This window comes from Mobula birostris, chromosome 4, assembly GCF_030028105.1.
Source record: "Mobula birostris isolate sMobBir1 chromosome 4, sMobBir1.hap1, whole genome shotgun sequence".
NCBI classification, from domain to species: Eukaryota; Metazoa; Chordata; class Chondrichthyes; order Myliobatiformes; family Myliobatidae; genus Mobula; species Mobula birostris.
Genome location: NC_092373.1, coordinates 8,639,905 through 8,665,741, shown reverse-complemented (window position 1 = coordinate 8,665,741; position 25,837 = coordinate 8,639,905). Strand labels below are relative to the sequence as shown.

The following is a 25,837-nucleotide window of genomic DNA, read 5'->3' as shown; positions in this document are numbered from 1 at the left end:
GTCCTTTCCCCCAGGGCTCGGGAATCAAGAATGAGAGGTTTAAGATGAGAGGGGAGAGATTCAGTAGGAACCTGATGGGCAACTTTTTCACCCAGCGAGGGATCTTTTTCTGGAATGAGCTGTTAAGAGAAGTGGCTGAGGCAGATACATTAACAACATTTAAAAGGGAGTTGAGCTGGTACACGGATAGGAAAGGTTTAGAGGACCGCATGTCAAATGTGGGAAAATGGGACCAGGATATATTGGAATATTGGTCGGCATGGGCCCAGGCTGTATCCGTGCTCTATTACCCTACACCACCCTGATAGACAGATGAAGGCCATGAATACCTCTTTTCACGTCTTACACCATTGTTAGAACATAAGATATAAGGGCAGAATTCGGACATTCAGTCCATCAAGTCTCTTCCAGCTTTATTATCTCTCTCAACTGCATCCTCCTGTCTTCTCCTGTAACTAATCAGATTCACCACTCTCTGGCTAAACAAGTTCCTGCTCATATCTGTTCTAAACAGACATCCCTCTATTCTGAGGCTGTGCCCCCTGGCCCTAGACACTCCCACCATAGCAAACATCCTCTCCACATCCACTACATCTTGGCCTTTCAATATTTAATAGCTTTCATTGAGAAGCCCTGCATTCTTTTCAACTCCAGCAAGTATGGGCCCAGAGCCATGAAATGGTCCTCATATGTTAACCCTTTCATTTCTGATTTCATTCTCATGAACCTCCCCTGGACCCCTTCCAATACCAGCACATCTTTTGTTAGACAAGGAGCCCAAACCTGCTCACAATACTCTAAGTGTGGTCTGACCAATGCCTTATAAAGCCTCAGCTTTACATCCTTACTTTTATATTCTAGTCCACTCAAAATGAATGACAGCATTGCATTTGCCTTCCTCACCACCGACTCATTTCATGTCCTATACAGAAGAGACATTCTTTTTGAACTTATTCTAATCAAATCCCTTCACCTTCTGATACACCAATCAGGTCACCACTGCAGCAGTACGTCAAGGTGGTCCCCATACTTTGGGAAGAATTTTAAGGTCCCAAGAGGATACAGAAAGGAATTACATGAATGATTTCTATACCTTTGAAGGTAGGTACAGGAGATGTCAGGGGTAAGTTTTTTTTTTACATAGAGAGTGGTGAGTGCGTGGAATGGGCTGCCGGCGACAGTGGTGGAGGTGGATACGATGGGGTCTTTTAGAGACTCTGGATAGGTACATGGAGCTTAGAAAAATAGAGGGCTATGGGTAACCCTGGGTAATTTCTAGGTAAGGACATGTTCGGCACAGCTTTGTGGGCCGAAGGGCCTGTATTGTGCTGTAGGTTTTCTATGTTTCCAAAAATTCTCTGAAGGAAAGGAGCTGCAGGGTAGCACAGCGGTTAGCACCAGCGACCAGCGACCCAGAATCTATTCCGGCTGCTGTTTGTATGTTCTCCCCATGACCACGTGAGTTTCTTCCAGTTTCCTCCCACATCACAAAGGATGTATGGGTTAGGGTTAGTACGCTGGGACAGGCTTTGTTGGCACTGGAAGAGAGTGGTGACACTTTCAGGCTGCACTCCAACTGTGTTGGTCGTTGACACAAACATTGCATTTCACTGTATGTTTCCATGCACAGTACATGTGACATATAAAGCCCATCTTTAAGATTTATCTTTAACCAGAGGATGGTGAGTCTGTGGAATCCATTGCCACAGACGGCTGTGGAGGCCAAGTCATTGGGTGTATTTAAAGTTGAGATTGAGTTGAGACTGTCCCCTAAAACCCTCACTAATGTTTATAGATGCACCGTAGAAGCATTCTTCTAGGGTGCATCACAACCTGGTATGGAAGTTGTCCTGTCCAAGACTGAAAGAAGCTGCAGAAGATCGTGAACACAGCCCAGCCCAGCACATCACACAACCAATCTTCCGTCCATGGACTCACTTTACACCGCACGATGTCGGAGCAGTGCTGCCAGGATAATCAAGGACACGACCCACCCAGCCAACACACTTTTCGTCCCTCTTCTCTCCAGGAGAAGGTTCAGGAGCTTGAAGACTCATACGGCCAGATTGGGAACAGCTTCTTTCCAACTGTGATAAGACTGCTGAACGGATCCTGACCCAGATCTGGGCCGTACCCTCCAAATATCCGGACCTGCCTCTCGGTTTTTTTGCACTACCTTACTTTCCATTTTTCTATTTTCTGTTTATGATTTATAATTTAAATTTTTAATATTTACTAATTTTAACTATTTTTAATATTTAGTATTTGTAATCTAGGGAGTAGGAAGCACAGAATCAAATATCGCTGTGATGATTGTACATTCCAGTACCAACTGTTTGCCGACAATAAAGTATAAAGTAAGGTTTTTGATCAGTAAGAGTGTCAAAGGTTACAGGGAGAAGGCAGGAGAATAGGTTTGAAAGGGATAATAAATCAGCCACAATCGAATGGTGGAGCTGATTTGATGGGCTAAATGGCCTAATTCTGCTCCTGTCTTAGGGTATGAAATGCAGTGGGAAGATTTAAAAGATTTCCCCCCTCTTTTTGTACTATAGATTTTATTTTATTTTATTTTATATATATATATATATATTTCTTCTTGAAATTTATAGAGTACTCACGTAGTATATATTGCTAGAGATATTAAACCCGATTCAGATTCTAAACAGAAAGTTCATTAGCAAAATACCACAGAGACAGAAAATCTGAAATAAAATTTACTGGAAATATTTAGCATGTCAGGCAGCATCAGTTGAGACAGAAGCAGAGCTTTGCTCTCATCAAAATTTAAATACAGTCGAATAGTCTTCAACCTGAAATATTAATTCTGTTTGTGGAATTTACAAAGATTTGGCATGACATCTAAAACTTTGGTGAACTTCTATCGATGCATGGTGGAAAGTATACTGAAGCACCAATGTCCTTGAATGGAAAATCCTACAAAATGTTGTGGATATGGTCCAGTCCATGACGGGTAAAACCTTCCCCACCACTGAGCGCATCTACACAAAGCTCTGCCTTTCTGTGCCGCACTGGATCCAGGGTAACCATTGTTTTGTGGTCTTTTAGACTTGTGCACCAGAAATGACGTTAAACTATTTTGAATCTTGAACTTGAAAATGACTGCCTGATTTTCCTGTGCATTCCCAAAATATTCCATTTTATTTTTGACAGAAGTGTACAAGGTTAGGACATGACAAACAGATGGAACTTTTCCAATTAGCAGATGGATCAAGGAGCAGTGGGCAGAGATTGACAACTGTGGGCGTAGGGTGAGGAACAGCCTATTTATTTGGTCATGCACAGGAGAGGGAGAGAGACGGGGAGGGGGGAGAGGGGGGAGGGAGGGGGGAGAGGGGGAGGGGAGATGGGGAGAGGAGAGGGGAGAGGGGGAGGAGGAGAGGGAGAGGGGGAGAGGGAGAGGGGAGAGGGAGAGGGGAGAGGGAGGGGAGAGGGAGAGGGGGAGAGGGAGAGGGAGAGATGGGGAGAGGGGAGAGGGGAGGGGGGAGGGAGAGGGGAGAGGGGAGGGGTAGGGAGGGGGAGAGGGAGAGAGACGGGGAGAGGGGGGAGGGGGAGGGAGAGGGAGAGAGATGGGAAGAGGGGAAAGGGGGGAGGGGAGGGGAAGGGGGAGAGGGGGAGATGGGGAGAGGGGAGGGGGAGGGGGAGAGGGAGAAGGGAGGGGGCAGGGAGGGGAGAGGGGGGAGGGAAGGGGGAGAGGGGGAGGGGGACGGGAGGGAGAGAGGGAGAGGGAGAGGGGAGGGAGGGGTAGAGAGGGGTAGAGAGGGGGGGGAGAGAGAGAGGGGGAGAGAGGGAGGGGGAGGAGGGAGGGGGAGAGAGGGAGGGGAGAGAGGGAGGGGGAGGGGGAGGGGGGGAGAGAGAGAGAAAGATAGCTCAGATTTATCCAGGGTTCAACATATTGATGCAATTACAAACTTGCACAATAGCGGATATACTGCTTTAGCATGTCACCAACGAGTCTGGCAAATTTCGATAGGTATAGAAATTCTAACTGGTTGCGTCGTGTCTGGTGTGGAGGGCAACCGCACAGCATCGGAAAGAGCTGCAGAAAGTTGCAAGCTCAGCCAGCTCCATCCTAGAAACAACCGTCCCCAGCATCAAGCATATCTTGAAGAGGAAATGCCTCAAAAAGTAGCATAGCCTTCTCTAAGGAGCCCCAGCACCCAGGACATGCTCTCTTCTCATTGCTACCATCCAGACGAGATCCAGGAGCCAGAAGACACACACTCAATGTTTCAGAAACAGCTTCTTCCACTTTGCCATCGGATTTCTGAATGGACCATGAACCCATGAACACTACATGACTGTTTTTGCTCTCTTTTTTGCACTACTTTTTAATTTTTTTTTATAACTCTTATTGTAATTTATAATAACGTTTTATTATACTGTACTGCTGCTGGAAAACAATGAACTTCACAAGATACATCAATGCTGATACACCTGAGTCTGGCTTCAAGGTGGCACTGGCACTATGCAGCATTGTTGGTCAGGCAGCCTACATAGCCACTTGATGTGCTTCCTTTGAACTTTGGTTGTGTTAACCCAGTTCTGATTCTGACACTGATCAGAGTGGAGCGATACACAAGCTTTCTTATCCTGCTCATTACAACAAGCTTTCTTATCCTGCTCAATACAATTTCCCCAGAGTACAAAAGTGAAATATTAGAGTTCAAAGATAAAAGTAAATTTATTATCAAAATACATATATATCACTATCTACTATACCGAGATTCATTTTTCTTGCAGGCGTTCACAGTAAATACAAAAAAAAAGAATCGATGAAAAACTGCAAACAAGACAGACAACGCGCAAAAGACAGCAAACTGTACAAATACAAAAAGAAAAACACAATAATAATAAGTAAATAAGCAATAAATATCAAGAACATCAGGTGATGAGTCCCTGTAAGTGAGTCCATAGGCTGTGAGAACATTTCAGTGCTGGGGTGAGTGAAGTTATTCCTCTGGTTCAGGGACCTGATGGTTGAGGGGTAATAACTGTTCCCGAGGCTCCTGTACCTGTTTCCTGCTGGTAGCAGTGAGAAAAGAGCATGACCTGGACGGTCAGGGTCCTTGATGAAACATGATGGAATTATTTTAAGGTCAGAGGGGGACAGTTTATTGGAGATTTATAAGGCAAGCTGATTTACACAGAGTGGTGGGTGCCTGAAACAGCTTCTCTCCAGTTTTATATGACTACTGAATGTCCCCTAGTATAAGAAGATGGACTCCTGACCTCAAAATGTACCTCATTACAACCTTATTGCTGCCTGCACTGCACACTTCCTCTTAACTATAACACTTTATTCTGTTATTTTGTTTTTATCCGGTAGTTTTTACCTTAATTCATCGTAATAATGAAATGATCTGTACAGACAGTATGCAAAAGGAAGTTTTTCACTGTTCCTGGTACATGTCACAAAAATAAACACATTTCTCAATCTGACATGAAAGAGTAAATTGTTCCGTCCTCTCTATCCTTGATTGTTTCCTACAAATTCTGAGCAATTGCAATTTTTATTTCAACATTTCCTCTCCCAACATGAAACTAAAGGCTAATTGCAATGATTCATTTCTAGCGGTGAGTTCTGCAGTTTCCAGACTGCCAAACTCTTCACTTACGTTCTGACATCCCTACTGACAGGGATGACCAGGGATTTGTCAGTAAGGGGAAGATACGACATGACCTGCAATTTCAACAGAGCATTCACACAAACAAGTCAAATTTTACACGATTGAAGGGTTTGTTCGTTGTATTTCATGCCTATCTTTCATTAGGCATTTGAGGAGATTTGGTATGTCACTAGAGATGAGAAAATTTCTACAGATGTACCCTGGAGAGCAATCTGAGTGGTTGCATCTCCACCGCACAGGATCAGATCAAGCAGGAGGCCAACTCCATCATGGCCACCTACCTCTCCAGCATCAAGGACGGAGGTACAGGAGCCTGAAGACACACACTCAATGTTTCAGGAACAGCTTCTTCTCTTCTGCCATTAGATTTCATGAACTCTACCTCACCATTTTGCTCACTTTTTGCACTAGTTTAGTGTTTTAAAATATTCTTATTGTAACGTGTTATTTTTTCAGGATTGCACAGTACTGTTGCCGCAGGATATGCCAAATTTCACAACATATTGTCAGTGATAATAATCCTTGATTCTGAACTTCAGCTTTTGGAGGGGTGGCAGACTGAGCTGGATGGTGGTGGTGTGACAAATATAAGAAGTAAGGTCAACATTGGTAAAGGTTTCAGCAAGAGGCGAGATGCATCTTGGGGGTCATGCTGGTGGCATGGTTTGTGGTTAAACATACATCTAAAGCAGGGGTTCCCAAACTTCTTTATGCCATGGACCAATACCGTCATAGGCAAGAAGTCCGTGTACCCCAGGTTGGGAACTCCTGATCTAGAGCCACATCTGGAGTAATTCACCTATTTCTGGTCGTCCATAGCGAGGATGCAGGTGTTTTGGAGAGGGGGCAGAAGAGGTTTACCAAGACACTGCCTGGATTAGACAGCTTGAGTCACAAGCAAAGGCTGGACAGATTTGGATTTTTTTAACTGGAGGAGCAGGGACCTGATAGAGTTTTAAAAGATTATGAGAGGCATAGAGTAACCAGACACTATCTTTTTCACAGGACTGAAATATATAATACTAGGAGGGATGTATTTTAGGTGAGAGGGGGTAAGTTCAAAGGAGATGTGTGGGGCAAGTATTTTTTTTAAAACACAGAGAGTGGTGGGTGCCTGGAACACACTGCCTGGGCTGGTGGTGGAGGTGGAGGCGGATATGACAGAGGTGTTCCAGAGGCTCTTAAAACACGCACATGAATGTGCAGGGAACAGACAGACAAGTTCCTGTACGTTGTGTTGGCAGAAGGGATTAGCTTATTTACGCATTTAATTACTAGTTAAATAAGTTTAGCATGCCAATGAGGGCCAAAGGTCCTGTTCCTGTGCTGTGTTCCAGGTCGAACATGTGGTGTTATCATGTGTCACGTGTCAGAATGTGATTGGACAGAGATCGGAGCATGCGCAGAAATGAGAGAATGATCTAGAAACTTGTATGTTAAAAACGTGGTTACTGTTTGCTGTTGTAAATAAAAGTTCTAGTTCTATTCTTCCAGAATATGGTTTATTCTTAGTAACCCACGGTACGTATAAAGAACACAATGTGGTGTCAGAAGTCGGTCTGGAAGAATAATACGTCCTGCTAACACGGGAGAAGCGAAGATAATCAAAAAAAAAAGAGCACGAACTTTTTCGTTGTTTGCTAACAGCTTTAAAAATGGAAGTTTTGCAACCCCCATCAATACTTCAGCTGACTGGAAACATAGCTGAAAACTGGAAAAGATCTAAACTGCGTTTTGAAGTTTATTTATCGGCGATCGGAGCAGATAATAAAACAGAAAAAACAAAAGCTGCAATTCTACTCCACATAATGGGTGATGACGCAGTTGAGGTATATAACCATTTTACTTCTGAAAATGGAGATAATTTGAATCTAAAAGCGATAATGGACAAATTTGACACATTTTGTATACCGGAGCGCAATGTGACGTATGAACGGTACAAATTTTTCAAATGTCGGCAGAGACCTGGTCAAACGATTGATCAACTTGTTATGGAGTTGAGACACCACAGTAAAACCTGTGAGTTTGCAGAGCTCACAGACTCTTTCATTAAAGACAGAATTGTTTGTGGCATTTTGAATAATGGTCTACAAGAAAGACTGTTAAGAGAACAAGACATCGACCTGGGAAAAGCTTTGAGGCTGTGCAAAACTTCGGAAACTGTGATGTCACAGGCAAAAAGGCTTTTCTTTGAGAGCTGCGCAGATGCTGTAAAGCGCGGACATATTAGAAAAAATAATGAAGCGACAACGAAACCAACAGAGAGCAAGACGTCATCTGAAAGAAAAAGATTATGTGATTGCTGTGGGTGGCAGTACCTACCAAAAAAGTGTCCAGTGCATCAGAAAATGTGCAACGACTGTGGTAAGAGTAATCATTTTTCACACTGTTGCAGAAGTAGAAAGAAAATAAAACAAGTAAATGCAGGGCTTGAAAATGAACTTGAGGAGTTTTATATAGATGTGCTTTGTGAAAACAAACAAAGTAAGAATGACTGGACTATTCCATTGCAAGTGAATCAAAACAATATCCTGTTTAAACTTAATACTGGAGCACAAGTAAATGTTCTTGCAGAATCTGAGTTCAATGCATTAAAGCCTAGACCAAGGTTACATATGACAAATATAAAAGTGACTGGGTATTCAGGTGCAGACATTCCAGTTAAAGGAACATGTGTGGCAAAAGTATCACAAAAATATGGTACACACGCTTTCATTTGTGGTCGTGCCAAAAAATGTACAGTCAATACTGGGTTTATCTGCCTGTGAGAGACTGAATTTGGTAAAAAGAGTCTTAATCCTGGACAGTGATACAGAGTCAGAATACAGTGGACAGAGGCCAAACTTGCCAGTACAGTACAATATGGATCTGAAGCCAAAGAGTGTCAAGAATCAGGATCCAACTGAAGAAATGAAAGCACAAGTGAAGGAATTGAGAAGTTTTATTGAAATGATGAAGTCTCAGCATAAAAAAGAGATTACACTGTTAATGAATGAATTGCAATTTCTTCTCAAAGACCTCAAGAAAGAGCCAACTTCAGAGTTTCAGTTATCTGATGCAGACCAGACGAAACATGATAACAACAACGAAACACAAGAACTGTGTGAACCACTCAGTGGTCAACTCGTGTTTGTAAACCCCCAGAGAGACTGATAGAGACATGTTAAATTATGCATTTGTTCTGTTGCTAATTGTTTTTCTTTTTAAGGAAGATGTGGTGATATCATGTGTCACATGTAAGAACGTGATTGGACAGAGTTTGGAGCATGCGCAGAAATGAGAGAATGATCTAGAAACTTGTATGGTGAAAACGTGGTTGCTGTTTGCTGTCGTAAGTAAAAGTTCTAGTTCTATTCTTCCAGAATATGGTTTGTTCTTAGTAACCCACAGTACGTATAAAGAACACAACAGAACAGGGTGCCACGGTTAATGATGATAACATAGAGAGATGGAGTGTGGGACTTGAGTTTTGATTTAATGAGAACAAAGACAAAAGATTCAGCAGAACCAATTCTTAGTTGGTGAAATTTCCATTCATGATGGACAACATGACAGATCAGAGAGAGCGGTGGGGATAAGCAAGTCACCAAGCATAGAATATACAACATTACAGCACAGTACAAGGCCTTCGGCCCACAATATTGTGCTGACCTTTTAATCTATTTTAAGATCAATCTTAAGAGGTGGAGATACGTCTCTACCAAAGGAGGTATAAGGTGCTCCTTCCCTACGCTGGCTTACAGGTCACCACTGGGCAAGATGTAGCACCTGCCTAGCTACCCTTTACCACCCACCCCTGCGGGTCAGGGTCACATGAAACCATGGGAACAGCAGCTGAAGGATAATTAAGTAATTTATTGATCCCAAGTGGGAAATTCTTTTGTTACAGCAGCAACACTTAAAAACACATTTAGCAGTGAGCAGACTTAATAATGAGGTATGGAATAATAATATACACAATAATAATTAAACCAATGTGCAATAATGTACAATAATGTTGTATCAGCAGCTGAAGAGTATTGATAATGGCTGGGGTCACTTGTCTTGTAAAGACACTGCCCAGAAGAAGGCAATTGCAAACCACTTCTGCAGAAAAAATTTGCCAAGACAATCATAGTCAAAGACCACGATCACTGCGTCATATGATGTGGCACTTAATGATGATGTCATATGGCATGGCACATAACGATGATGATGGAGATCGTTCTAACCCTTCCCACCTCCAGGGCCGTTCTTCATCACCTGTGTCAGTGCATTCCAGGTACCCACCACTCTGTGTAAAAACCTACCTCAGATATTACCCCCCTCACCCCCATATTTTCCATCAATCACCTTAAAATGATGCCCTCCCGTATTAGCCATTTTCTGCCTGGGCAAATGCCTCTGGCTGTCGACTCTATCTATGCCTCTTATCATGTTGTACACCTCTATCAAGTCTCCATCTCATTCTCCTTCGCTTCAAAGAGAAAACCGCAAGCTTGCTCAACCTATCCTCATACAACATCAAAGTTGCTGGTGAATGCAGCAGGCCAGGCAGCATCTCTAGGAAGAGGTGCAGTCGACGTTTCAGGCCAAGACGAAGGGTCTCGGCCCGAAACGTCGACTGCACCTCTTCCTAGAGATGCTGCCTGGCCTGCTGCGTTCACCAGCAACTTCTATGTGTGTTGCTTGAATTTCCAGCATCTGCAGAATTCCTGTTGTTTGCGCTCATACAACATGCTCTCTAATCCCACCAGCATCCTGGCAAATCTCCTCTGCATCTTCTCTAAAACTTCTACAACCTTCCTATAATGAGGTGACTGGAACTGAACACAATACTCCAAGTGTGGTCTAACCAGGGTTTTATAGGGCTGCGACATTACCTTCGGCTCGTGAACTTAATCCACTGACCACTGAAGGCCAACACACTATATACCTTCTTAAAAACCCTTAACACCTGAGGTGATAATTTTGAGGGATGCATGGTCCAAATCCCTCTGTTCCTTCACTCGCTGCTGCCCACAGCAGTGATGGTCGCTGAGCTGGATACTTACACTTCCTTACAAAACCTGTTTCAATCCTTTAACACAATAAGAGTGAAAGTAAAAACCACAAAATGGTAAAAGTGATTCATTACTTGGTCCGTCACCAAATACTCTCGCATATTTCTACAGATGTACCATAGAAAGCAATCTAATTGGGTGCATTACAGTCTAGTATGAAGGACTCACTGTACAGGATCGGAAACAGCTGCAGGAGGTTACAAACTCAGCGAGTTTTATTATCATTATCAGCCAGTTTTACTAAGGTCCGTAGCATTGAGCAACACACACCGAATGCTGGAGGAACTCAGCAGGACAGGCAGCACCTATGGAAAAACGTACAATCGACATTTCGGCCCGAGACCCTTCAGCAGGACTGGAGAGAAAAAGCTGAGGAGCAGGTTTGAAAGGTGGGGCAGGGGAGAGAGAAACGCCAGGCGACAGGTGAAACTTGGAGGGGGAGGGAGGAAGTAAACAACTGGGAAGTTGATTGGTGAAAGAGACAGAAGACTACGGAAGAAAGAAGAAAAGGGGGGAGCACCACAGGGAGGCGATGGATGGGCAAGGAGAGAGGGAAACAGGATAGGAAATGGTGAGGTCAGGTGTGGAGGCACTGAAGTGAATCTGGAAACCGTGTGGTTTAAGTTGGTGGCGAAGACATGTTCCCAGAAAAGATACATGGCTATAGTAGCGGGTCCCTCTGGGATTTCCAGCATCTGCAGATTTTCCCTTGTCCGTAGCATCGAGGACATCTTCAAAAAGTGATGCCTCTGAAAGGTGGCACCAATCATTAAGGAGCCCCATTACCCAAGACATGCCCTCTTCTCATTGTTACCATCAAGAGATGTTGTTCGTCCATCATTGATGTCGATGAGGACCTCGACACCATTATAATGGTAACAACAGGAATTCTGCAGATGCTGGAAATTCAGGCAACACACATAAAAGTTGCTGGTGAACACAGCAGGCCAGGCAGCATCTCTAGGAAGAGGTGCTGCCTGGCCTGCTGCGTTCACCAGCAACTTTTATGTGTGTTACCATTATGATGGTGTCGAGACTAGCGCGTGATTTGGATTTAAGTGAGGGAGAGTTGCGCAGCGTCAGCCTCACTCTCTCTTCCCAATTCCCATCTGAATCCAGTGGCAAGACAGAGTCTAGACGGCTGGAGATGGGACTAGGCGCAGTGGATGACCAGGACGTCTTCTGTGTCTTGTCCTGCTCTACACGTTCCACGACGCTTGCAGAGACCACCTTCTTGACCGTTGGACCTTCCATGGGTCTCGTCCGCTCAATCCGCCGGAGTTTGTCTTCACATGCTGGGATAGACAACTCCCTATCTCACCGAGGGTTTGAGACCCGTCCGCTACCCTCACCTGGCTTAGCCGGCTTGTCGAAGCCGTTGCCCGGGGTGTGGCCACTGTCACATGCAAATAGCTACGGGGAGCCACAGGTGAGAGCTGAGTGCCAGGTGGGGACCAAAGGTGGACCAACCACCCTGAAAAGGACTCGACATGTTCCCCCACCAGAGGTGCTACCCCTCCCTGACACCCCATACCATCAAGAGGTACAGGAGTCTGAATATACACACTCAATGTTTCAGGAGCAGCTTCTCCCCCCACCATCAGATTCCTGAATGGACAATGAACCCATGAACACGACCAATTTTATCTGCTCTCTTTTCGCTCTGCTCATTTAATTATATATATATATATATACTTCTCATTGCAATTTGATTTACAGTTTATTATTATATGCTACAAAGTACTGCTGTGGCATTACACCAAATTTCATGACATAGCCAGTGATATTAAACTTGACTCTGATTCTGCACATCAAAGTTTAATCCTGACTCTGCTCACATAAATTCTCACTGACGGCAAAAGGGTTTAAATTTTAAAACAGCTGTGAAAAGCTTTCCCCACTCCTGCGTGAAGCAGAGTGGAAAAGTGTCAGGTCAATGAAAGGAATCCGGGCACTGGGATTGATTAATGAGTCGCAGCAGAGGGAGAGAGGGGAAGAACACACTCTTACAAGCTGATTCACCATGTCTTTCATGGTCTCAGGAGTTCCCAAAGGCTGTATGGCCGAACCAAACTCCTGAAGCAGAGGCACACTGAGAGGTAAGCAACAAGGCCACTATTTTAACACATCAAAGAATGCTTTCCTTGCTCAACTGTCAACGTTACGCCCTGTCACTCATCTGAAATGCAGCCCCTCTGCGCGCCCAGCGTAGCCTTATTCCAAACAGGGTGTCCTCGCCACCAAAAATTGCTCTACAAGCCCCATCCTGGACCTTCTCTGACCAACCCAACCTGTAGCAGCATAAGACATAGGAGCAGAATTAGGCCACTCGGCCCATCAAGGTTACTCCGCTGTTCTATCACGGCTGATTTATTTCTATCCCACCAGCCTGTCCCTCTTCCCATTAACCCAAGACCCCTTTCTGCCCACAAGATCCTTGCACTTCCCACATCCAAGACCACTTCTGCTCATCAACCCCTCTCCCTTCCCACTGGGGTCTTTTTCCATCCCACTCGCGAAGACCCCTTCTGTCCCACCGGCCTGTTCCTCTTCCCACTAACTCAAGACCCCATCCTACCCAGTTCCAACTCCTCACACTTTAGGGAACCACAGATACCAGAGCCTTCAGTGACGGAGTTCAATGTGTGTCCAGGTCCTCAAAGACTGAAATGCAACCACCCGTGTCAGAGGCCCTGCTGCCTGCACGGGAGCACAGCGTGGCGACTTACTGTAGTTACTGTTCTCGTCCTTTGTCCCGTTGATGGTGCCATCTGGCTGCATCTGTAGGTAGAAACCCTGTTGACTGAACAACCTCGTCACTATACCTTTCAGCTGGGGGTCTGCATGGAAAGAAAAACAAGGACAGGAATGAGCAATGGAGAATCACACCAGTCAGAAGGGAATTCAGCCCCTCATGCTCCTACTAGCTCTTCAAAAGTACTTTCCAATTAGCTCCAAAACCTCTTTTGTTTTCCTCTTCAAGCACTTCCTTTGGAAAACTTGCTTTCAATCCATTTGTACCAGGCCCTCAGACTTATAAAGCAATGGTTTTTTTCCCTCAAGAATTACATGCAACCTGAATAAAGTTGATAAAATATTTGAAATATTGTAACTACCCTGGGATTAATCTATCAGGTTATCTTTCGTTCATGAGTCTATCTAAGGGTCTCTTAACTGTCCCTGACGTATCTGCTTCCACCACCACCCCAGGCATGGTGTTCCACATATCCTCCACTCTCTGTGTTAATGACCTACCTCTGACACCTCCCCCATACATTCCTCCCATCACCTGAACACTAGGCCCTCTGGTATTGACCATTGCCACCATGGGTAAAATTCATGGCTGTCCAAACTCCAATGTGTCTTATCATCTGGTACATTTCTATCAAGTTGCCTCTCTTCCTCCTTGGCTCCAAAGAGAAAAGCCCTCGCTCACTCAACCTGCCCTCACAACACACGCTTTCCAATCCTGGCAGCATCCTGGTAAATCTCCCCTGCACCCTGTCTAAAGCTTCCACAACCTTCTGACAATGAGGTGACCAGAACTGACCACAATACTCCAAGTCCAGTGTAATCAGCGTTTCATAGAGCTGCGGCATTACCTTGTGGCTCCTGAAACCAATCCCAGGCTAATGAAACACCGTATGCCATTTTAACCACCCTATCGGCATGGAAACAGGCCCTACAGCCCAATTCATCCATGCTAACCTTGTTGATAATTGAGCTAGTCCCCTTTATCTGTGCTTGGCCCATATCCCTCAAAGCCTTTTTTATTCACATGCATGTTTAAATACTTCTTAAGTGTCATCATCTTCTCAGCTTCCTTCATTCATTTCCCTCTAATTTTAAGTCCATGACCTCTACTTTTAGACCCCCTGCCCCCCGCCCCTGCTCTGGAGAAAAGACTGTGACCCTTCACCTTATCCATGCCCTCCGTGTCTGTATAACCCTATATAATGTCATCTCTCAGCCTCCTACGCTGCAGGGAAGCGTAGAGTATCTGAGACTATCCAGCCACTCCTTAGAACATTGAATATTACAGCACAGTACAAGCCTTTTGGCCCATATGTTGTGCCTACCTTTAAACGCACTCCAATATCAATCTAACCCTTCCCTCCCACTTTTCATCCATGTGTCTATCTAAGGGTCTCTTAAAAGTCTGTCATTTATTTGCCTCTACCAACACCCCCGGCAAAAACCTTCCTCTGACATCCCGCCTGTACTTAAATCATGCCCCTCGTGATGTCAATTTCTGCCCTGGGGGAAGCATCTCTGACTGTCCGCTGGAAATCTGCCTTTGGTCACCTTGAACACCTCTATCAAGTCACCTTTCATCCTCCTTCACTGCAAGGAGAAAAGCCCTGACTCGCTCAACCTATCCTTATAAGAAATGCTCTCTAATCTTGCCAGCATCCTGGTAAATCTCATTCCGCACCCTCTCTAAAGCTTCCACATCCTTCCCATAATGATGCGATCCTCATAGACTCCTGCAGCAATACGGTGTGGACACTGGCCATTTGGCTCATTTAGTCTATGCCTGCCTGAGCTAGGTGCCTTTGCTTGAGTTTGACCCATATCCCTCTCAGCCAACTTGGGGTCCATGGACCCCCCCCCCCCCCCCGATTAACGGTAGAGGTCCATGGTATAAAAAAGGTTGAGAACTCCTGCTCGAAACCTTTCTTTTCCATGTATCTGTCCAAATGGCCTCCAACCCCAGTAACACCCCCTCCTAACTTTTTTTGCACTCTTTGTGGCATAGTGACACAGACCAGCAAGTTAAACGAGATTTCTTAGAGGACAGCAGTTTCTTTCCATACTTCTCCCTCCTCCGTGCAGGTGGAACACTAGTGATAAATTCCAAAGCTTAAATGAAAGATCATCAGCTCGCATAGGTTCAGACCTAAGCTCGTTAAATTCCATTTTAGGTGTCCTACTTGCCCCTACCTTTGTCAGTATACCACATCTAACCTCACAACCGGACACTCTCCCCCAGAGAGAAAAAAAACATGCATTGTATCAGAGAGAAGGAAAGTTCACTCACCTGCACAAACTGCTCATCATGACAGCCCGTCAATTTGGAATAGAGAGAAGAAGAGAAACACTGCATTAGTACATGACACAGATGCTGAAAACCTGAAACAAAAAAAAACTGAAAATGCGGGAAACAATCGGGAGGTTGGGCAGCCTCTGCGGAAGACGAAACAGAGCTAATGTTTCAGGTCAAAGAACTGGGAGAGTGTAAGAACAAACCTAATTTAATTTAAATTGTTTCCTCGGATTCCAATTCCCCTCCTTCCCAGTTCTGATGAAGGGTCTTAATCGTGACCAACTGCTTTTCCTGTTTTTATTGTATGGAAACAGAGCTCTGTGTATGTGGCCAGGAGTAGACAGCGATCATTCAAAGGTGAGGTTCCTCCGCACTGCCTTTGAGTCACATAATCTGGAGCAAGGGGGAAGGGTTAATTGGGAGGGGGAAGAATCAGGCTGGTGACAGCATTCGTGGCTGCACAGCCGGGTTCTGATAAAAGTCAGTCCCAGATGCACAAGCACATATGCTCTGTGGCCACTGAGTGTTTGCTCGTAGCCTTCTGCTGCTGTATTCCATCCTCTTCAAGGTTCAATATGTTGTATGTTCAGAGATGCTCTTCTGCACACCACTGTTGTAACGTGTGGTTATTTGAGCTACTGGCACCTTCCTGTCAGTTTGAACCAGTCTGGCTATTCTCCTCTCACCTCTCTCATTAACAAGACATTTTCACCCACACAACTGCTGTTCACTGGCTATTTTTTTGTTTTTCACACCATTCTCCTTAAACTCGAGAGACTTGTGTGTGAAAATCCCAAGAGATCAGCAGTTTCTGAGATACTCAAACCACCCCATCTGGCACCAACAATTATTCCACAATCAAAGTCACTTAGATCACATTTCTCCCCCATTCTGATACTTGGCCTGAACAACAACTGAGCCTCTTGACCAGGTCTACATGATTTTATGCATTGAGATTTTGCCACATAATTGTCTGATTAGATATTTGATTAACAAGTAAGTGTATCTGATAAATCAGCTACTAAGTGTAAAAGTGATGTGTTGGTGGACAACACATGATGTCCCATGTCTGCTCAAAAATTCAAACCCCTCTCTGCTTGAGAAGTTCCAGTTCCTGATTATAAGTACCATTAACAATTTGTCCTGGACCAGCCGCAGAGATGCTTTGGTAAGAAAGCACTACTTCTTCAGAAGGCTAAGGAAACTCGACACGTTCCCAACTCCCCTTGCCAACTTTTACAGGTGCAACATAGAATGCATCCTACCTGGATGCATCACAGTTTGGCATGACATGACGGCATGAAACTGCAGAGAGCTGTGGACACAGCTCAGCACATCACGGAAACCAGACCTCTCTCCATGGAACCTGTCTACACTTCTCACTGGCTTGGTAAAAGAGTCACCAAAATAAATGTGAGGGGTCTTTGAAGGCTCTGGGCTGGTACTCACTGGAATTCAGTATATGGGGGGGGGGAATCTCATCAAAACCTTTCGAATGTTGAAAGGCCTTGATAAAGTGGATGTGGGGAGGATGTTTCCTTTGGTGGGGGTTTCTAACACCAGAAGACACAGCCTCAGAATAGAGGAATATCCATTTAAAACAGAAACGAGAAGGAAGTCCTTTAGCCAGAGGATGGTGAATCTATGGAATTCGTTGCTATGGAATTTGTGGAAGCTAAATCATTGGGTATATTAAGACAGAGGTTGAAAGATTCTTGATTAATCAGGGCAAGAAGGGACATGGGGAGAAGGCAGAAAATTGGGGCTGAGAGGGAAATGGATCAACCATGATGAAATGGTGGAGCAGACAATAGACAATAGATAATAGGTGCAGGAGTAGGTCATTCGGCCCTTCGAGCCAGCACCGCCATTCACTGAGATCATGGCTGATCACCCACAATCAGTATCCAGTTCCTGCCTTATCCCCATAACCTTTGATTCTGCTATCTTTAAGAGCTCTATCCATTTCTTTCTAAGAAAGCATCCAGAGACTTGGCCTCCACAGTCTTCTGGGACAGAGCATTCCATATATCCACCACTCTCTGGGTTAAAAAGTTTATCCTCAACCCTGTTCTAAATGGCCTACCCCTTATTCTTAAACTGTGGCCTCTGGTTCTGGACTCACCCATCAGCGAGAACATGCTTCCTGCCTGCAGCGTGTCCAATCCCTTCAATAAGAAGGGATGTTTCAATAAGATCCCCTCTCAGCCTTCTAAATTCCAGCGTATACAAGCCCAGTTGCTCTAATCTTTCGACATATGACAGTCCCGCCATCCTGGGAATTAACCTTGTGAACCTACACTGCACTCCCTCAATAGCAAGAATGTCCTTCCTTAAATTTGGAGACCAAAACTGCACACAGTACTCCAGGTGTGGTCTCACCAGGGCCCTGTACAGCTGCAGAAGGATCTCTTTGCTCCAATACTCAATTCCCCTTGTTATGAAGGCCAGCACGCCATTATCTTTCTTCACTGCCTGCTGTACTTGCACTGATGTACAAGAACACCTAGATCTCGTTGTACTTCCCCTTTTCCAAACTTGATTTCATTTAGATAATAATCTGCCTTCCTGTTCTTACCACCAAAGTGGAGAACCTCACATTTATCCACATTAAACTCGATGGGCCAAATGGCCTAATTCTGCTCCTATATCTTATGGTCTAATGGTTTTAAATACCCCACCCATTCCCAGATATTTTCTCTTCTCCCCTCTCCCACTGGGCGGAAAACACAAAAGCCTGAAAGCACGCACAACAAGGCTCAAGGACAGCTTTTACTCCAATGCTATCACACTCTTGGTGGACCGTGTGTACAATAAGATGGAGTCTGGATCTCCCAGTGGTCCTCACTGTGGCCCTTCACCTTATTGATTGCCTGCACACCACTTTCTCTGCAATTGTAACACCTCATTCCGAATTCTGTGGTTCCACCCACACTCATAAGGATTAGTAAGTTGCTGGCCAGTTGGTGGTGTGGTGACATCAACACTGGACTTCAAGGCAGATGGTCGTGAGTTCAAACCCAGCCGGGTCCCAACTCGGGCAGCAGCAGTAACTGTGCGGAAGGAAGGCCTCGCGACCTACTTCTGTACCTTGCCATGAAAACCCTCTGGACCCTACGGTCCATGAGGTCACGGAGAGTTAGACTCGGCTAATGACTGAACAACAACACAGTTGTTGGCATGCTCTGTTGGTGCCAGAAGGTTGACAACACTGGCAGGCTGCCCTCAGCACACGCTCCGACTGCAGATGATATATTTCACTATGCTTCCACGTACATGTGACAAATAAAGCTAATCTTTTTTTTTTTAAAAACCATCAGGTTCTGAACCGAGCTGCACAACCCTATCCTAGTTCACAACTGAACTCCACAGACCGCCCCTTGAACAACCACGGAATTGTCTGTGTCTTTTTGCTTTAATGTCTTGTTTTACACCATCTCTTTCTGCACTGTCATATAGTTCATGTATAATTGATGTTCCTTGTGTTGTCTGTGTGCCTGTGATGTTTCTACAAGCTCTTCTTTGTATCTCTACCTTACAGTCACTGTACATGACAATAAACTCACTTAACCGCGCCGCCTTCCTGCTTGTTATGGTTAAGGAGCCTTGCACCTCTGCATCCTTAACTGCCAGCTCAGATGCCACACAAGTCGATAGGGTTGTTGAGAAGGTGTATGGCGTGTTGGCCTTCATTAGTCGGGGGATTGAGTGCAAGTGCCACAAGGTAAAGTTCAAAGTAAATTTATTATCAAAGTATATGTGTCACCATATACTACCGAGAGATTAATTTCCTTACAGGCATTCACAGTAAATGTAAAGAAGTACAATAGAATCATTGAAAAGCAAGACTGACAACTAACCAATGAGCAAGTACAAAAGGCAAAAACAAAAGTAGTAATATTAAATAAATAAGCATTAATTTTCGAGAACATGAGATGAAGAGGCTTGAAAGTGAGTTCATAGATTGTGGGAACAGTTCAGTGTCGGGACAAGTGAAGTTGAGTGAAGTTTCCCCTCTGGTTTGAGAGCCGGATGGCTGAGGCGTAATAACTGCTCCTGAACCTGGTGGTGTGAGTCCTGAGGCTCTTGCCTGAAAGTAAGAAGAGAGCATGGTCTGGATGGTGGGGGTCCTTGACGCTGGATACTGCATTCCCGTAACAGCGCTCCTTGTAGATCTGCTCAATGGTGGGAAGGGCTTTATCTGTGATGAACAGGGTCATATCCACTAAATTTTGTAGGATTTTCCATCCAAGGGCATTGCTGTTTCCATACCAGGCTGTGATGCAATCGGTTAATATACTCCCAACCACACATCTATAGAAGTTTGTCAAAGTTTCAGATGACATAATGACATAGCAATTCTTCACAAACTTCTAAGAAAGTACCTCAGTGCCTTCATTGTAATGGCATTTAAGTACTGAACTTGGGACAGGTCCTCTAAAATGATAATACCAAGGATTTTAAGTTGCTGATCCTCTCCACCTCCGCTCCCCCGATGAAGACTGTCTCATGGACATCTGGTTTCCTCCTCCTGAAGTCAATAATCAGCTCCCTGGTCTTGCTGACATTGAGTAAGAGGTTGTTGCCATTTCACCACTCAAGCCAGATTTTTAATCGCCCTCCTACATATTGATTTGTCATCACCTTAGACTGAGCCAACAACAGCAGTGTCATCAGCACACCTAAGTATGGCATTGGGGCTGTGCTTAGCCTCACAGTCAGAAGTGTAAGGTGAGTCGAGCAGTGGCTAAGCACACAGACTTGTGGTGCACCTGTGTTGATGGAGATTGTGGCGGTGATATTGTTGCCTGGGGACTGCAAGCGAGCAGATCGAGGATCCAGTTGCAGAAAGGAGTTACTGACACATAGGTCTTGGAGCATATGAATTAGCAATTTGTGTCTATTACATACAGGCTTTGACAATAACTCAGCTTTGAACTTTGGATCATGCCGACCAGTTCATTTCTCCACTGTGGTGCTGATCGCATTATCACCCGACACGCAAACAGGTCTCTGCTCCACACACAACCACTGAACATCCGCTTACACCAGGCACAGCCCAATCACTGCCTGCGTTTGGGACTTGGGAGGAAACCGGAGCAGGTCCCTGTGATCACCAGGAGGATGTGGGAGGATGTCAGCACAGGTGGACTGATCGATGCGTTTGCAATTAACATGAAAATATATTTTTACTTAGCGAAGGTCCTTCTGGCCTTTTGAGTCACACCATCCCAGCAACCCCTGACAAACCCTAACCTAATCACAGGACAATTTACACTAACCAATTGACATACTGTGGGGTGGAAACCGGAGGACCCGGAAAACACGCACGCAATCCACAGGGAGGACTTACAAAGAATCCTGAGAAATGGCACCAGACTTGAACTCTGAACGCTGGCACACCCTGAGTTGTAACAGCATTGCACATGGCGCCCTAAACATGTGGTGTTGTGGATATAGCCCAATGCTACAGCAGGATGCAGCTCAAATGGGAAGTTGTGCACAGTGCTGGTAGACAAGAATTACTCTCGACCAGTGTGAGGTGATGCACTTGCAGAATACAATTAAGGTTAGGACATTTACAGTAAATGTAAATTGGTAATTTGATTTATTACTGGCACTTGTAGCAAGGTACAATGAAAAACTTGCCTTGCACCCCATTCATAGCGATCATTTGATTACACCACACTGTGGTGCAGAATAAGGTGCTTTTTTCCCTCTGCTTGTTTAGAGATAGAGCACCATATTAGACCCCACCGCCCAATGAGCCCGTGCCCCCCAATTATACCTGTGTGACCAGTTAGCCCACTGACCTATATGACACTGGAATTTGGGAGGAAACTGAAGCACCTGGAGGAAACCCACACGGTCACGGGGAGAACGTACAGACTCCTCACAGACAGTGGCAGGAATTGAACCTGGGTCGCTGGCATTATAAATCGGTATGCTACTGTGCTATTCTATTATTTTACCAATTCTACTAATCTGTACATCTTCAGAATGTGGGAGGAAACCCACGTAATCACAGGGAGAACAAACAAACTCCCTACAGCCAGTGGCAGGAATCAAACCAGTAGCAACACTACTGTGCCAAAAGAGTTAGACCAAATGATCCCACTACCTTCTGGCCCAACGAGATTGCACCACCCAACAAAACCCTTGTGACCATGTGATCAATTAACCTATTAACCTGTGTGTCTTTGGACTGTGGGAGAAAACCAGAACACCTGGAAGAAAGCCCCTCACAGTCACAGGGAGAACGTACAAAGTCTTTGAGGACAGCGATGGAATAGAACCTAGAATTAGCACCTGGAATGGCACTGCACACTACGGGAGAGTTAATGAACAGAGAACCATTTGGGTCCAAGTCCACAATTCCCTGAAAGTTCCAACACAAGTGAAAAACTTTCAGGGCACAGAACGTAAGAGTTTGGATATTACTTTGTCAATTTACAAAAAATATGCAAGTAAGACTTAGGAGCAGAATTAGGTCATTCGGCCCAAGTCTGCTCTGCCATTCCATCATGGTTGATTTTTATTATTCTCAATCTATTCTCCTGCCTTCTTGGTAATCATTGACACCGTTACTAATCAAGAACCAATCAGCCTCCACTTCAAATATACTCAATGACTTGGCCTCCAAAGCCATCTGTGGTAATGAATTCCACAGATTCACTACCCTGTGACAAAAGAAATTCATCTTAAATGTAGTGCTGTAACACACAAAACTTGCTGGATTATCTACCTGCCAACCAATATTATCAGTGGCACTCATTAACGTGAAGATCCTGGGCTCTGGCAACTGAACTAACAACTCAGCATGGACACCATTTGGCACGAAAGCCCCCTCGAAGAGCCGCCCCCGCCCATTAACAGCTAATGCAACAGCTACAATGAAACTGGAGGGAACAAACCTTCCGTTATATCAAATTAATAATTCAACCTGAGTAAACGGTTGAAAACAAACACCATCTGTTGGTGTTTGATCAGCGAAGTAACATCTTGGGACTGGAACCACGAAGTACAACTTTTCCAGGAAGTTGGTTGCTTGTAGATGACTGCACATTGTTCACAACTTTATGCTGAAGGCAAGGTCAAGGCGAGATGGATGGGAAAAAAAGAGAAAGCTCTGACAGGGTGAGAACAACTTTAGCTAAGTCTTTCTGACTGTATCAAAGCTGTTTATTTGTCTTTGTGTTGTCGCTTTAGTACAGTTTTTAATTAGTCTCTTCCCTCAATCTGTCCTATTGACCCTGTCCTCGACTCTCTAGATTAATAGCGCCAAAGACAACTTGCCACCATACCACAGAGGCAGAAAGGAGGACCCTGATCCACCCAGGGGCGCGACAGAGAAGATGGCCAAGGACTTTCATTACTGCCCTAAAACAGCAGGAGGCTTAACCTCCTGTAAGTAAGTAGACAGAGAAATAGTCATAGTCATACTTTATTGATCCCAGGGGAAAATGGTTTTCGTTACAGTTGCACAATAAATAATAAATAGCAATAGAACCATAAATAGTTAAATAGTAATATGTAAATTATGCCACTAAATTATGAAATAAGTCCAGGACCAGCCTATTGGCTCAGGGTGTCTGACCCTCCAAGGGAGGAGTTGTAAAGTTTGATGGCCACAGGCAGGAATGACTTCCTATGACGCTCTGTGCTGCATCTTGGAGGAATGAGTCTCTGGCTGAATGTACTCCTGTGCCCACCCAGTACATTATGTAGTGGATGGGGGACATTGACCAAGATGGCATGCAACTTAGACAGCATCCTCTTTTCAGACACCACCGTGAGAGAGTCCAGTTCCATCTCCACAACATCACTGGCCTTACGAATGAGTTTGTTGATTCTGTTGGTGTCTGCTACCCTCAGCCTGCTGCCCCAGCAGACAACAGCAAACATGATCGCACTGGCCACCACAGACTGGTAGAAAGATGCAAACTGTGTTTGCAACTACACTCATTGGCGCATTTGGTGTCCCCCTCTCAGAGGTGTTGCGGCCCGAATCTCTTGTACATTACAGCTCGAATATTTTACCCATGAAAGGAGAACAGTTGATGTTTTGCACCTGAAATCTCTGTCAGAACTGGGAAACAGAGAAAATCAAATTCGTTTTCAGAGGAGGTTAGGGAGCGATGGGTAGAACAAAGGAATCGTCCCTGATGGGGTTAGAACAAATGGGCAAAGCTACAAGCGTATTTGGTATCTTTCTTTGTGTAATGCGTTGTTAATCGAGAGAGTGAGGTACACGTCCAGCAGGACAGATTGAGGGAACAGAAAAAGGAAAAAACAGCACCTAAACGATAACAGCCAGAAATTTGAGGAGACTGAGGAAAACGAGGCTCCTCCCTTCCATTCTCACCACATTCTACTGGAACGCCATCGCGTGTGCCCTGACCAGCAGCATCATCATCTGGGATGGGAATTGCAATGCATCAGATCGCAAGATCCAAGCTGAAATCATCATTGGGGTCTCTCTTCCCCCCACCCCCCACGTTCAGGACATACAGTTTACCAGAAGCATTGCACACACAGTGCTACCAGTATCGTCAAAGACCCCTCCCATGACATCCAGCTGTCATGCAGAAGGTAGAAGAACTGTCAGGCTAGGTAACGGTTCCTTTCCCCAGTCTGTTAGACTCCCTAATACTAACACCCTGCCGCCGGCCAACACACATACACACCCGTTCTGAATGCCCTGACACCAACCACCCCCACAACTCACAGACACACGCTCGTCCTGCACTGGTCTCTTTTCATCTTTTATTGCTGCTGTTTCACACATTTATACGATTGTTTGTTTTATTATAACAGTGTCAGTAACATTCCTCTGTTTTATATACACATTACAGTTTATGTCAACCTGTCATTCTTCAGGTCATCTTCTCAGGGACTTGCGCTAATATTTAGTGGCTGTATTTTATTTAATGATAGGCCCACCTGCCCAGCAATCCCCAATTTAATCTTAACCTCATCATGGGCCAATTTACAATGACCAATCAACCCACCAACCAATAATCTTTGGACTGTGGGAGGAAACCCACGCGGTCACGAGGAGAACGTACAAACTCCTTACAGACAGCGGCGGGAATTGAACCAGGGTTGCTGATACGTAAAGCATTGTGCTAACAACTACACTACCATGCCGCTCCAAAAATGTGCTGGATCGCAACTACATGTACGTTGTTTTGCACCTTGGTCCCAGCGCAACAATGTTTCATACACATGTACAGGTGAATGACAATTAAATTTGTACTTGAAATCGAATGGCAGAGAAGTCTCAATGGGCTGAATGGCCTTATTCTGCTCCCATCTCTTATGGTCCTAACTGCAGAATCTCTTCTAACCTGCCCACGAGCACTTTTCACTGGTCTGACACATTCTTAGTGTTAACTGTAGAAGAAACTGCTTCCCCCAAACCATGTATACAGCTGAAAGGACAATAAAGTTGAACTGCAACTTGAACAGTTCTGATATAGACTTAAGTAAAATCGGTGTCACCCTATCAGTTTTTTTCCCTTTTGTTCCACCCATTCCTCCTGGATCTTTTCTGTCACTGGAATCTAATCTGGTGAATTTGATTATTATTGTCACATCCCGTGAACAACTTGTTTTGAGTGCCGTCCAAAAAGGTAATTTCATTACACAGGGCACTGAAGTATTAAAAGGTAAAACAATAACAGGATGCAGAATAAAGTGTTACAGTTACAGAGAAAGTGCAGTGCAGGCAGACATAAGGTACAAGGTCATAACAAGGTAGATTGTGACATCAAGAGTGCATCAGGTTGTACTGGGGACTCGAGGATTATAGGGGTCTCCTACCATCCATCAGGGACGTTTATCAGCAGCGCTGCATACGCAGGGCCCTTAGTATCATCAAGGATCCCACCCATCCATCCAGCATCCTCTTTGACTTTCTACCATCAGGCAGGAGACTTGGATGCATAAAGCCAAGAATGGACAGGATGGGAAACAGTCTCTTTTCCCAGGCCATAAGGGTTCTGAACTCCCTTCTGCATTGCTTTCGAAATACCACTGGTTAATCTGTTCTGTACCCTACAGTATTTAATTTACGCATTTTACTTTGTTTATTT

General features: G+C 44.8%; 1 protein-coding gene across 2 annotated transcripts in view; it reads right to left on the bottom strand.

The window, feature by feature from the left end:
• Window positions 1-25,837, bottom strand: part of fgf12a (fibroblast growth factor 12a) — a 178,912-nt gene that overhangs the window by 113,425 nt on the left and 39,650 nt on the right. The window contains exon 1 of one of the 2 annotated variants that reach the window (XR_011885636.1): window positions 13,423-13,532. Coding sequence is in view for 1 of the 2 variants with exons in the window: in XM_072254887.1 (XP_072110988.1) it covers window positions 13,423-13,533 (111 nt within the window). In the remaining variant the exon portion in view is untranslated. Of the gene's footprint in view, window positions 1-13,422; window positions 13,534-25,837 lie in introns of those variants that run through there. The other variant, XM_072254887.1, reaches the window with a different exon arrangement.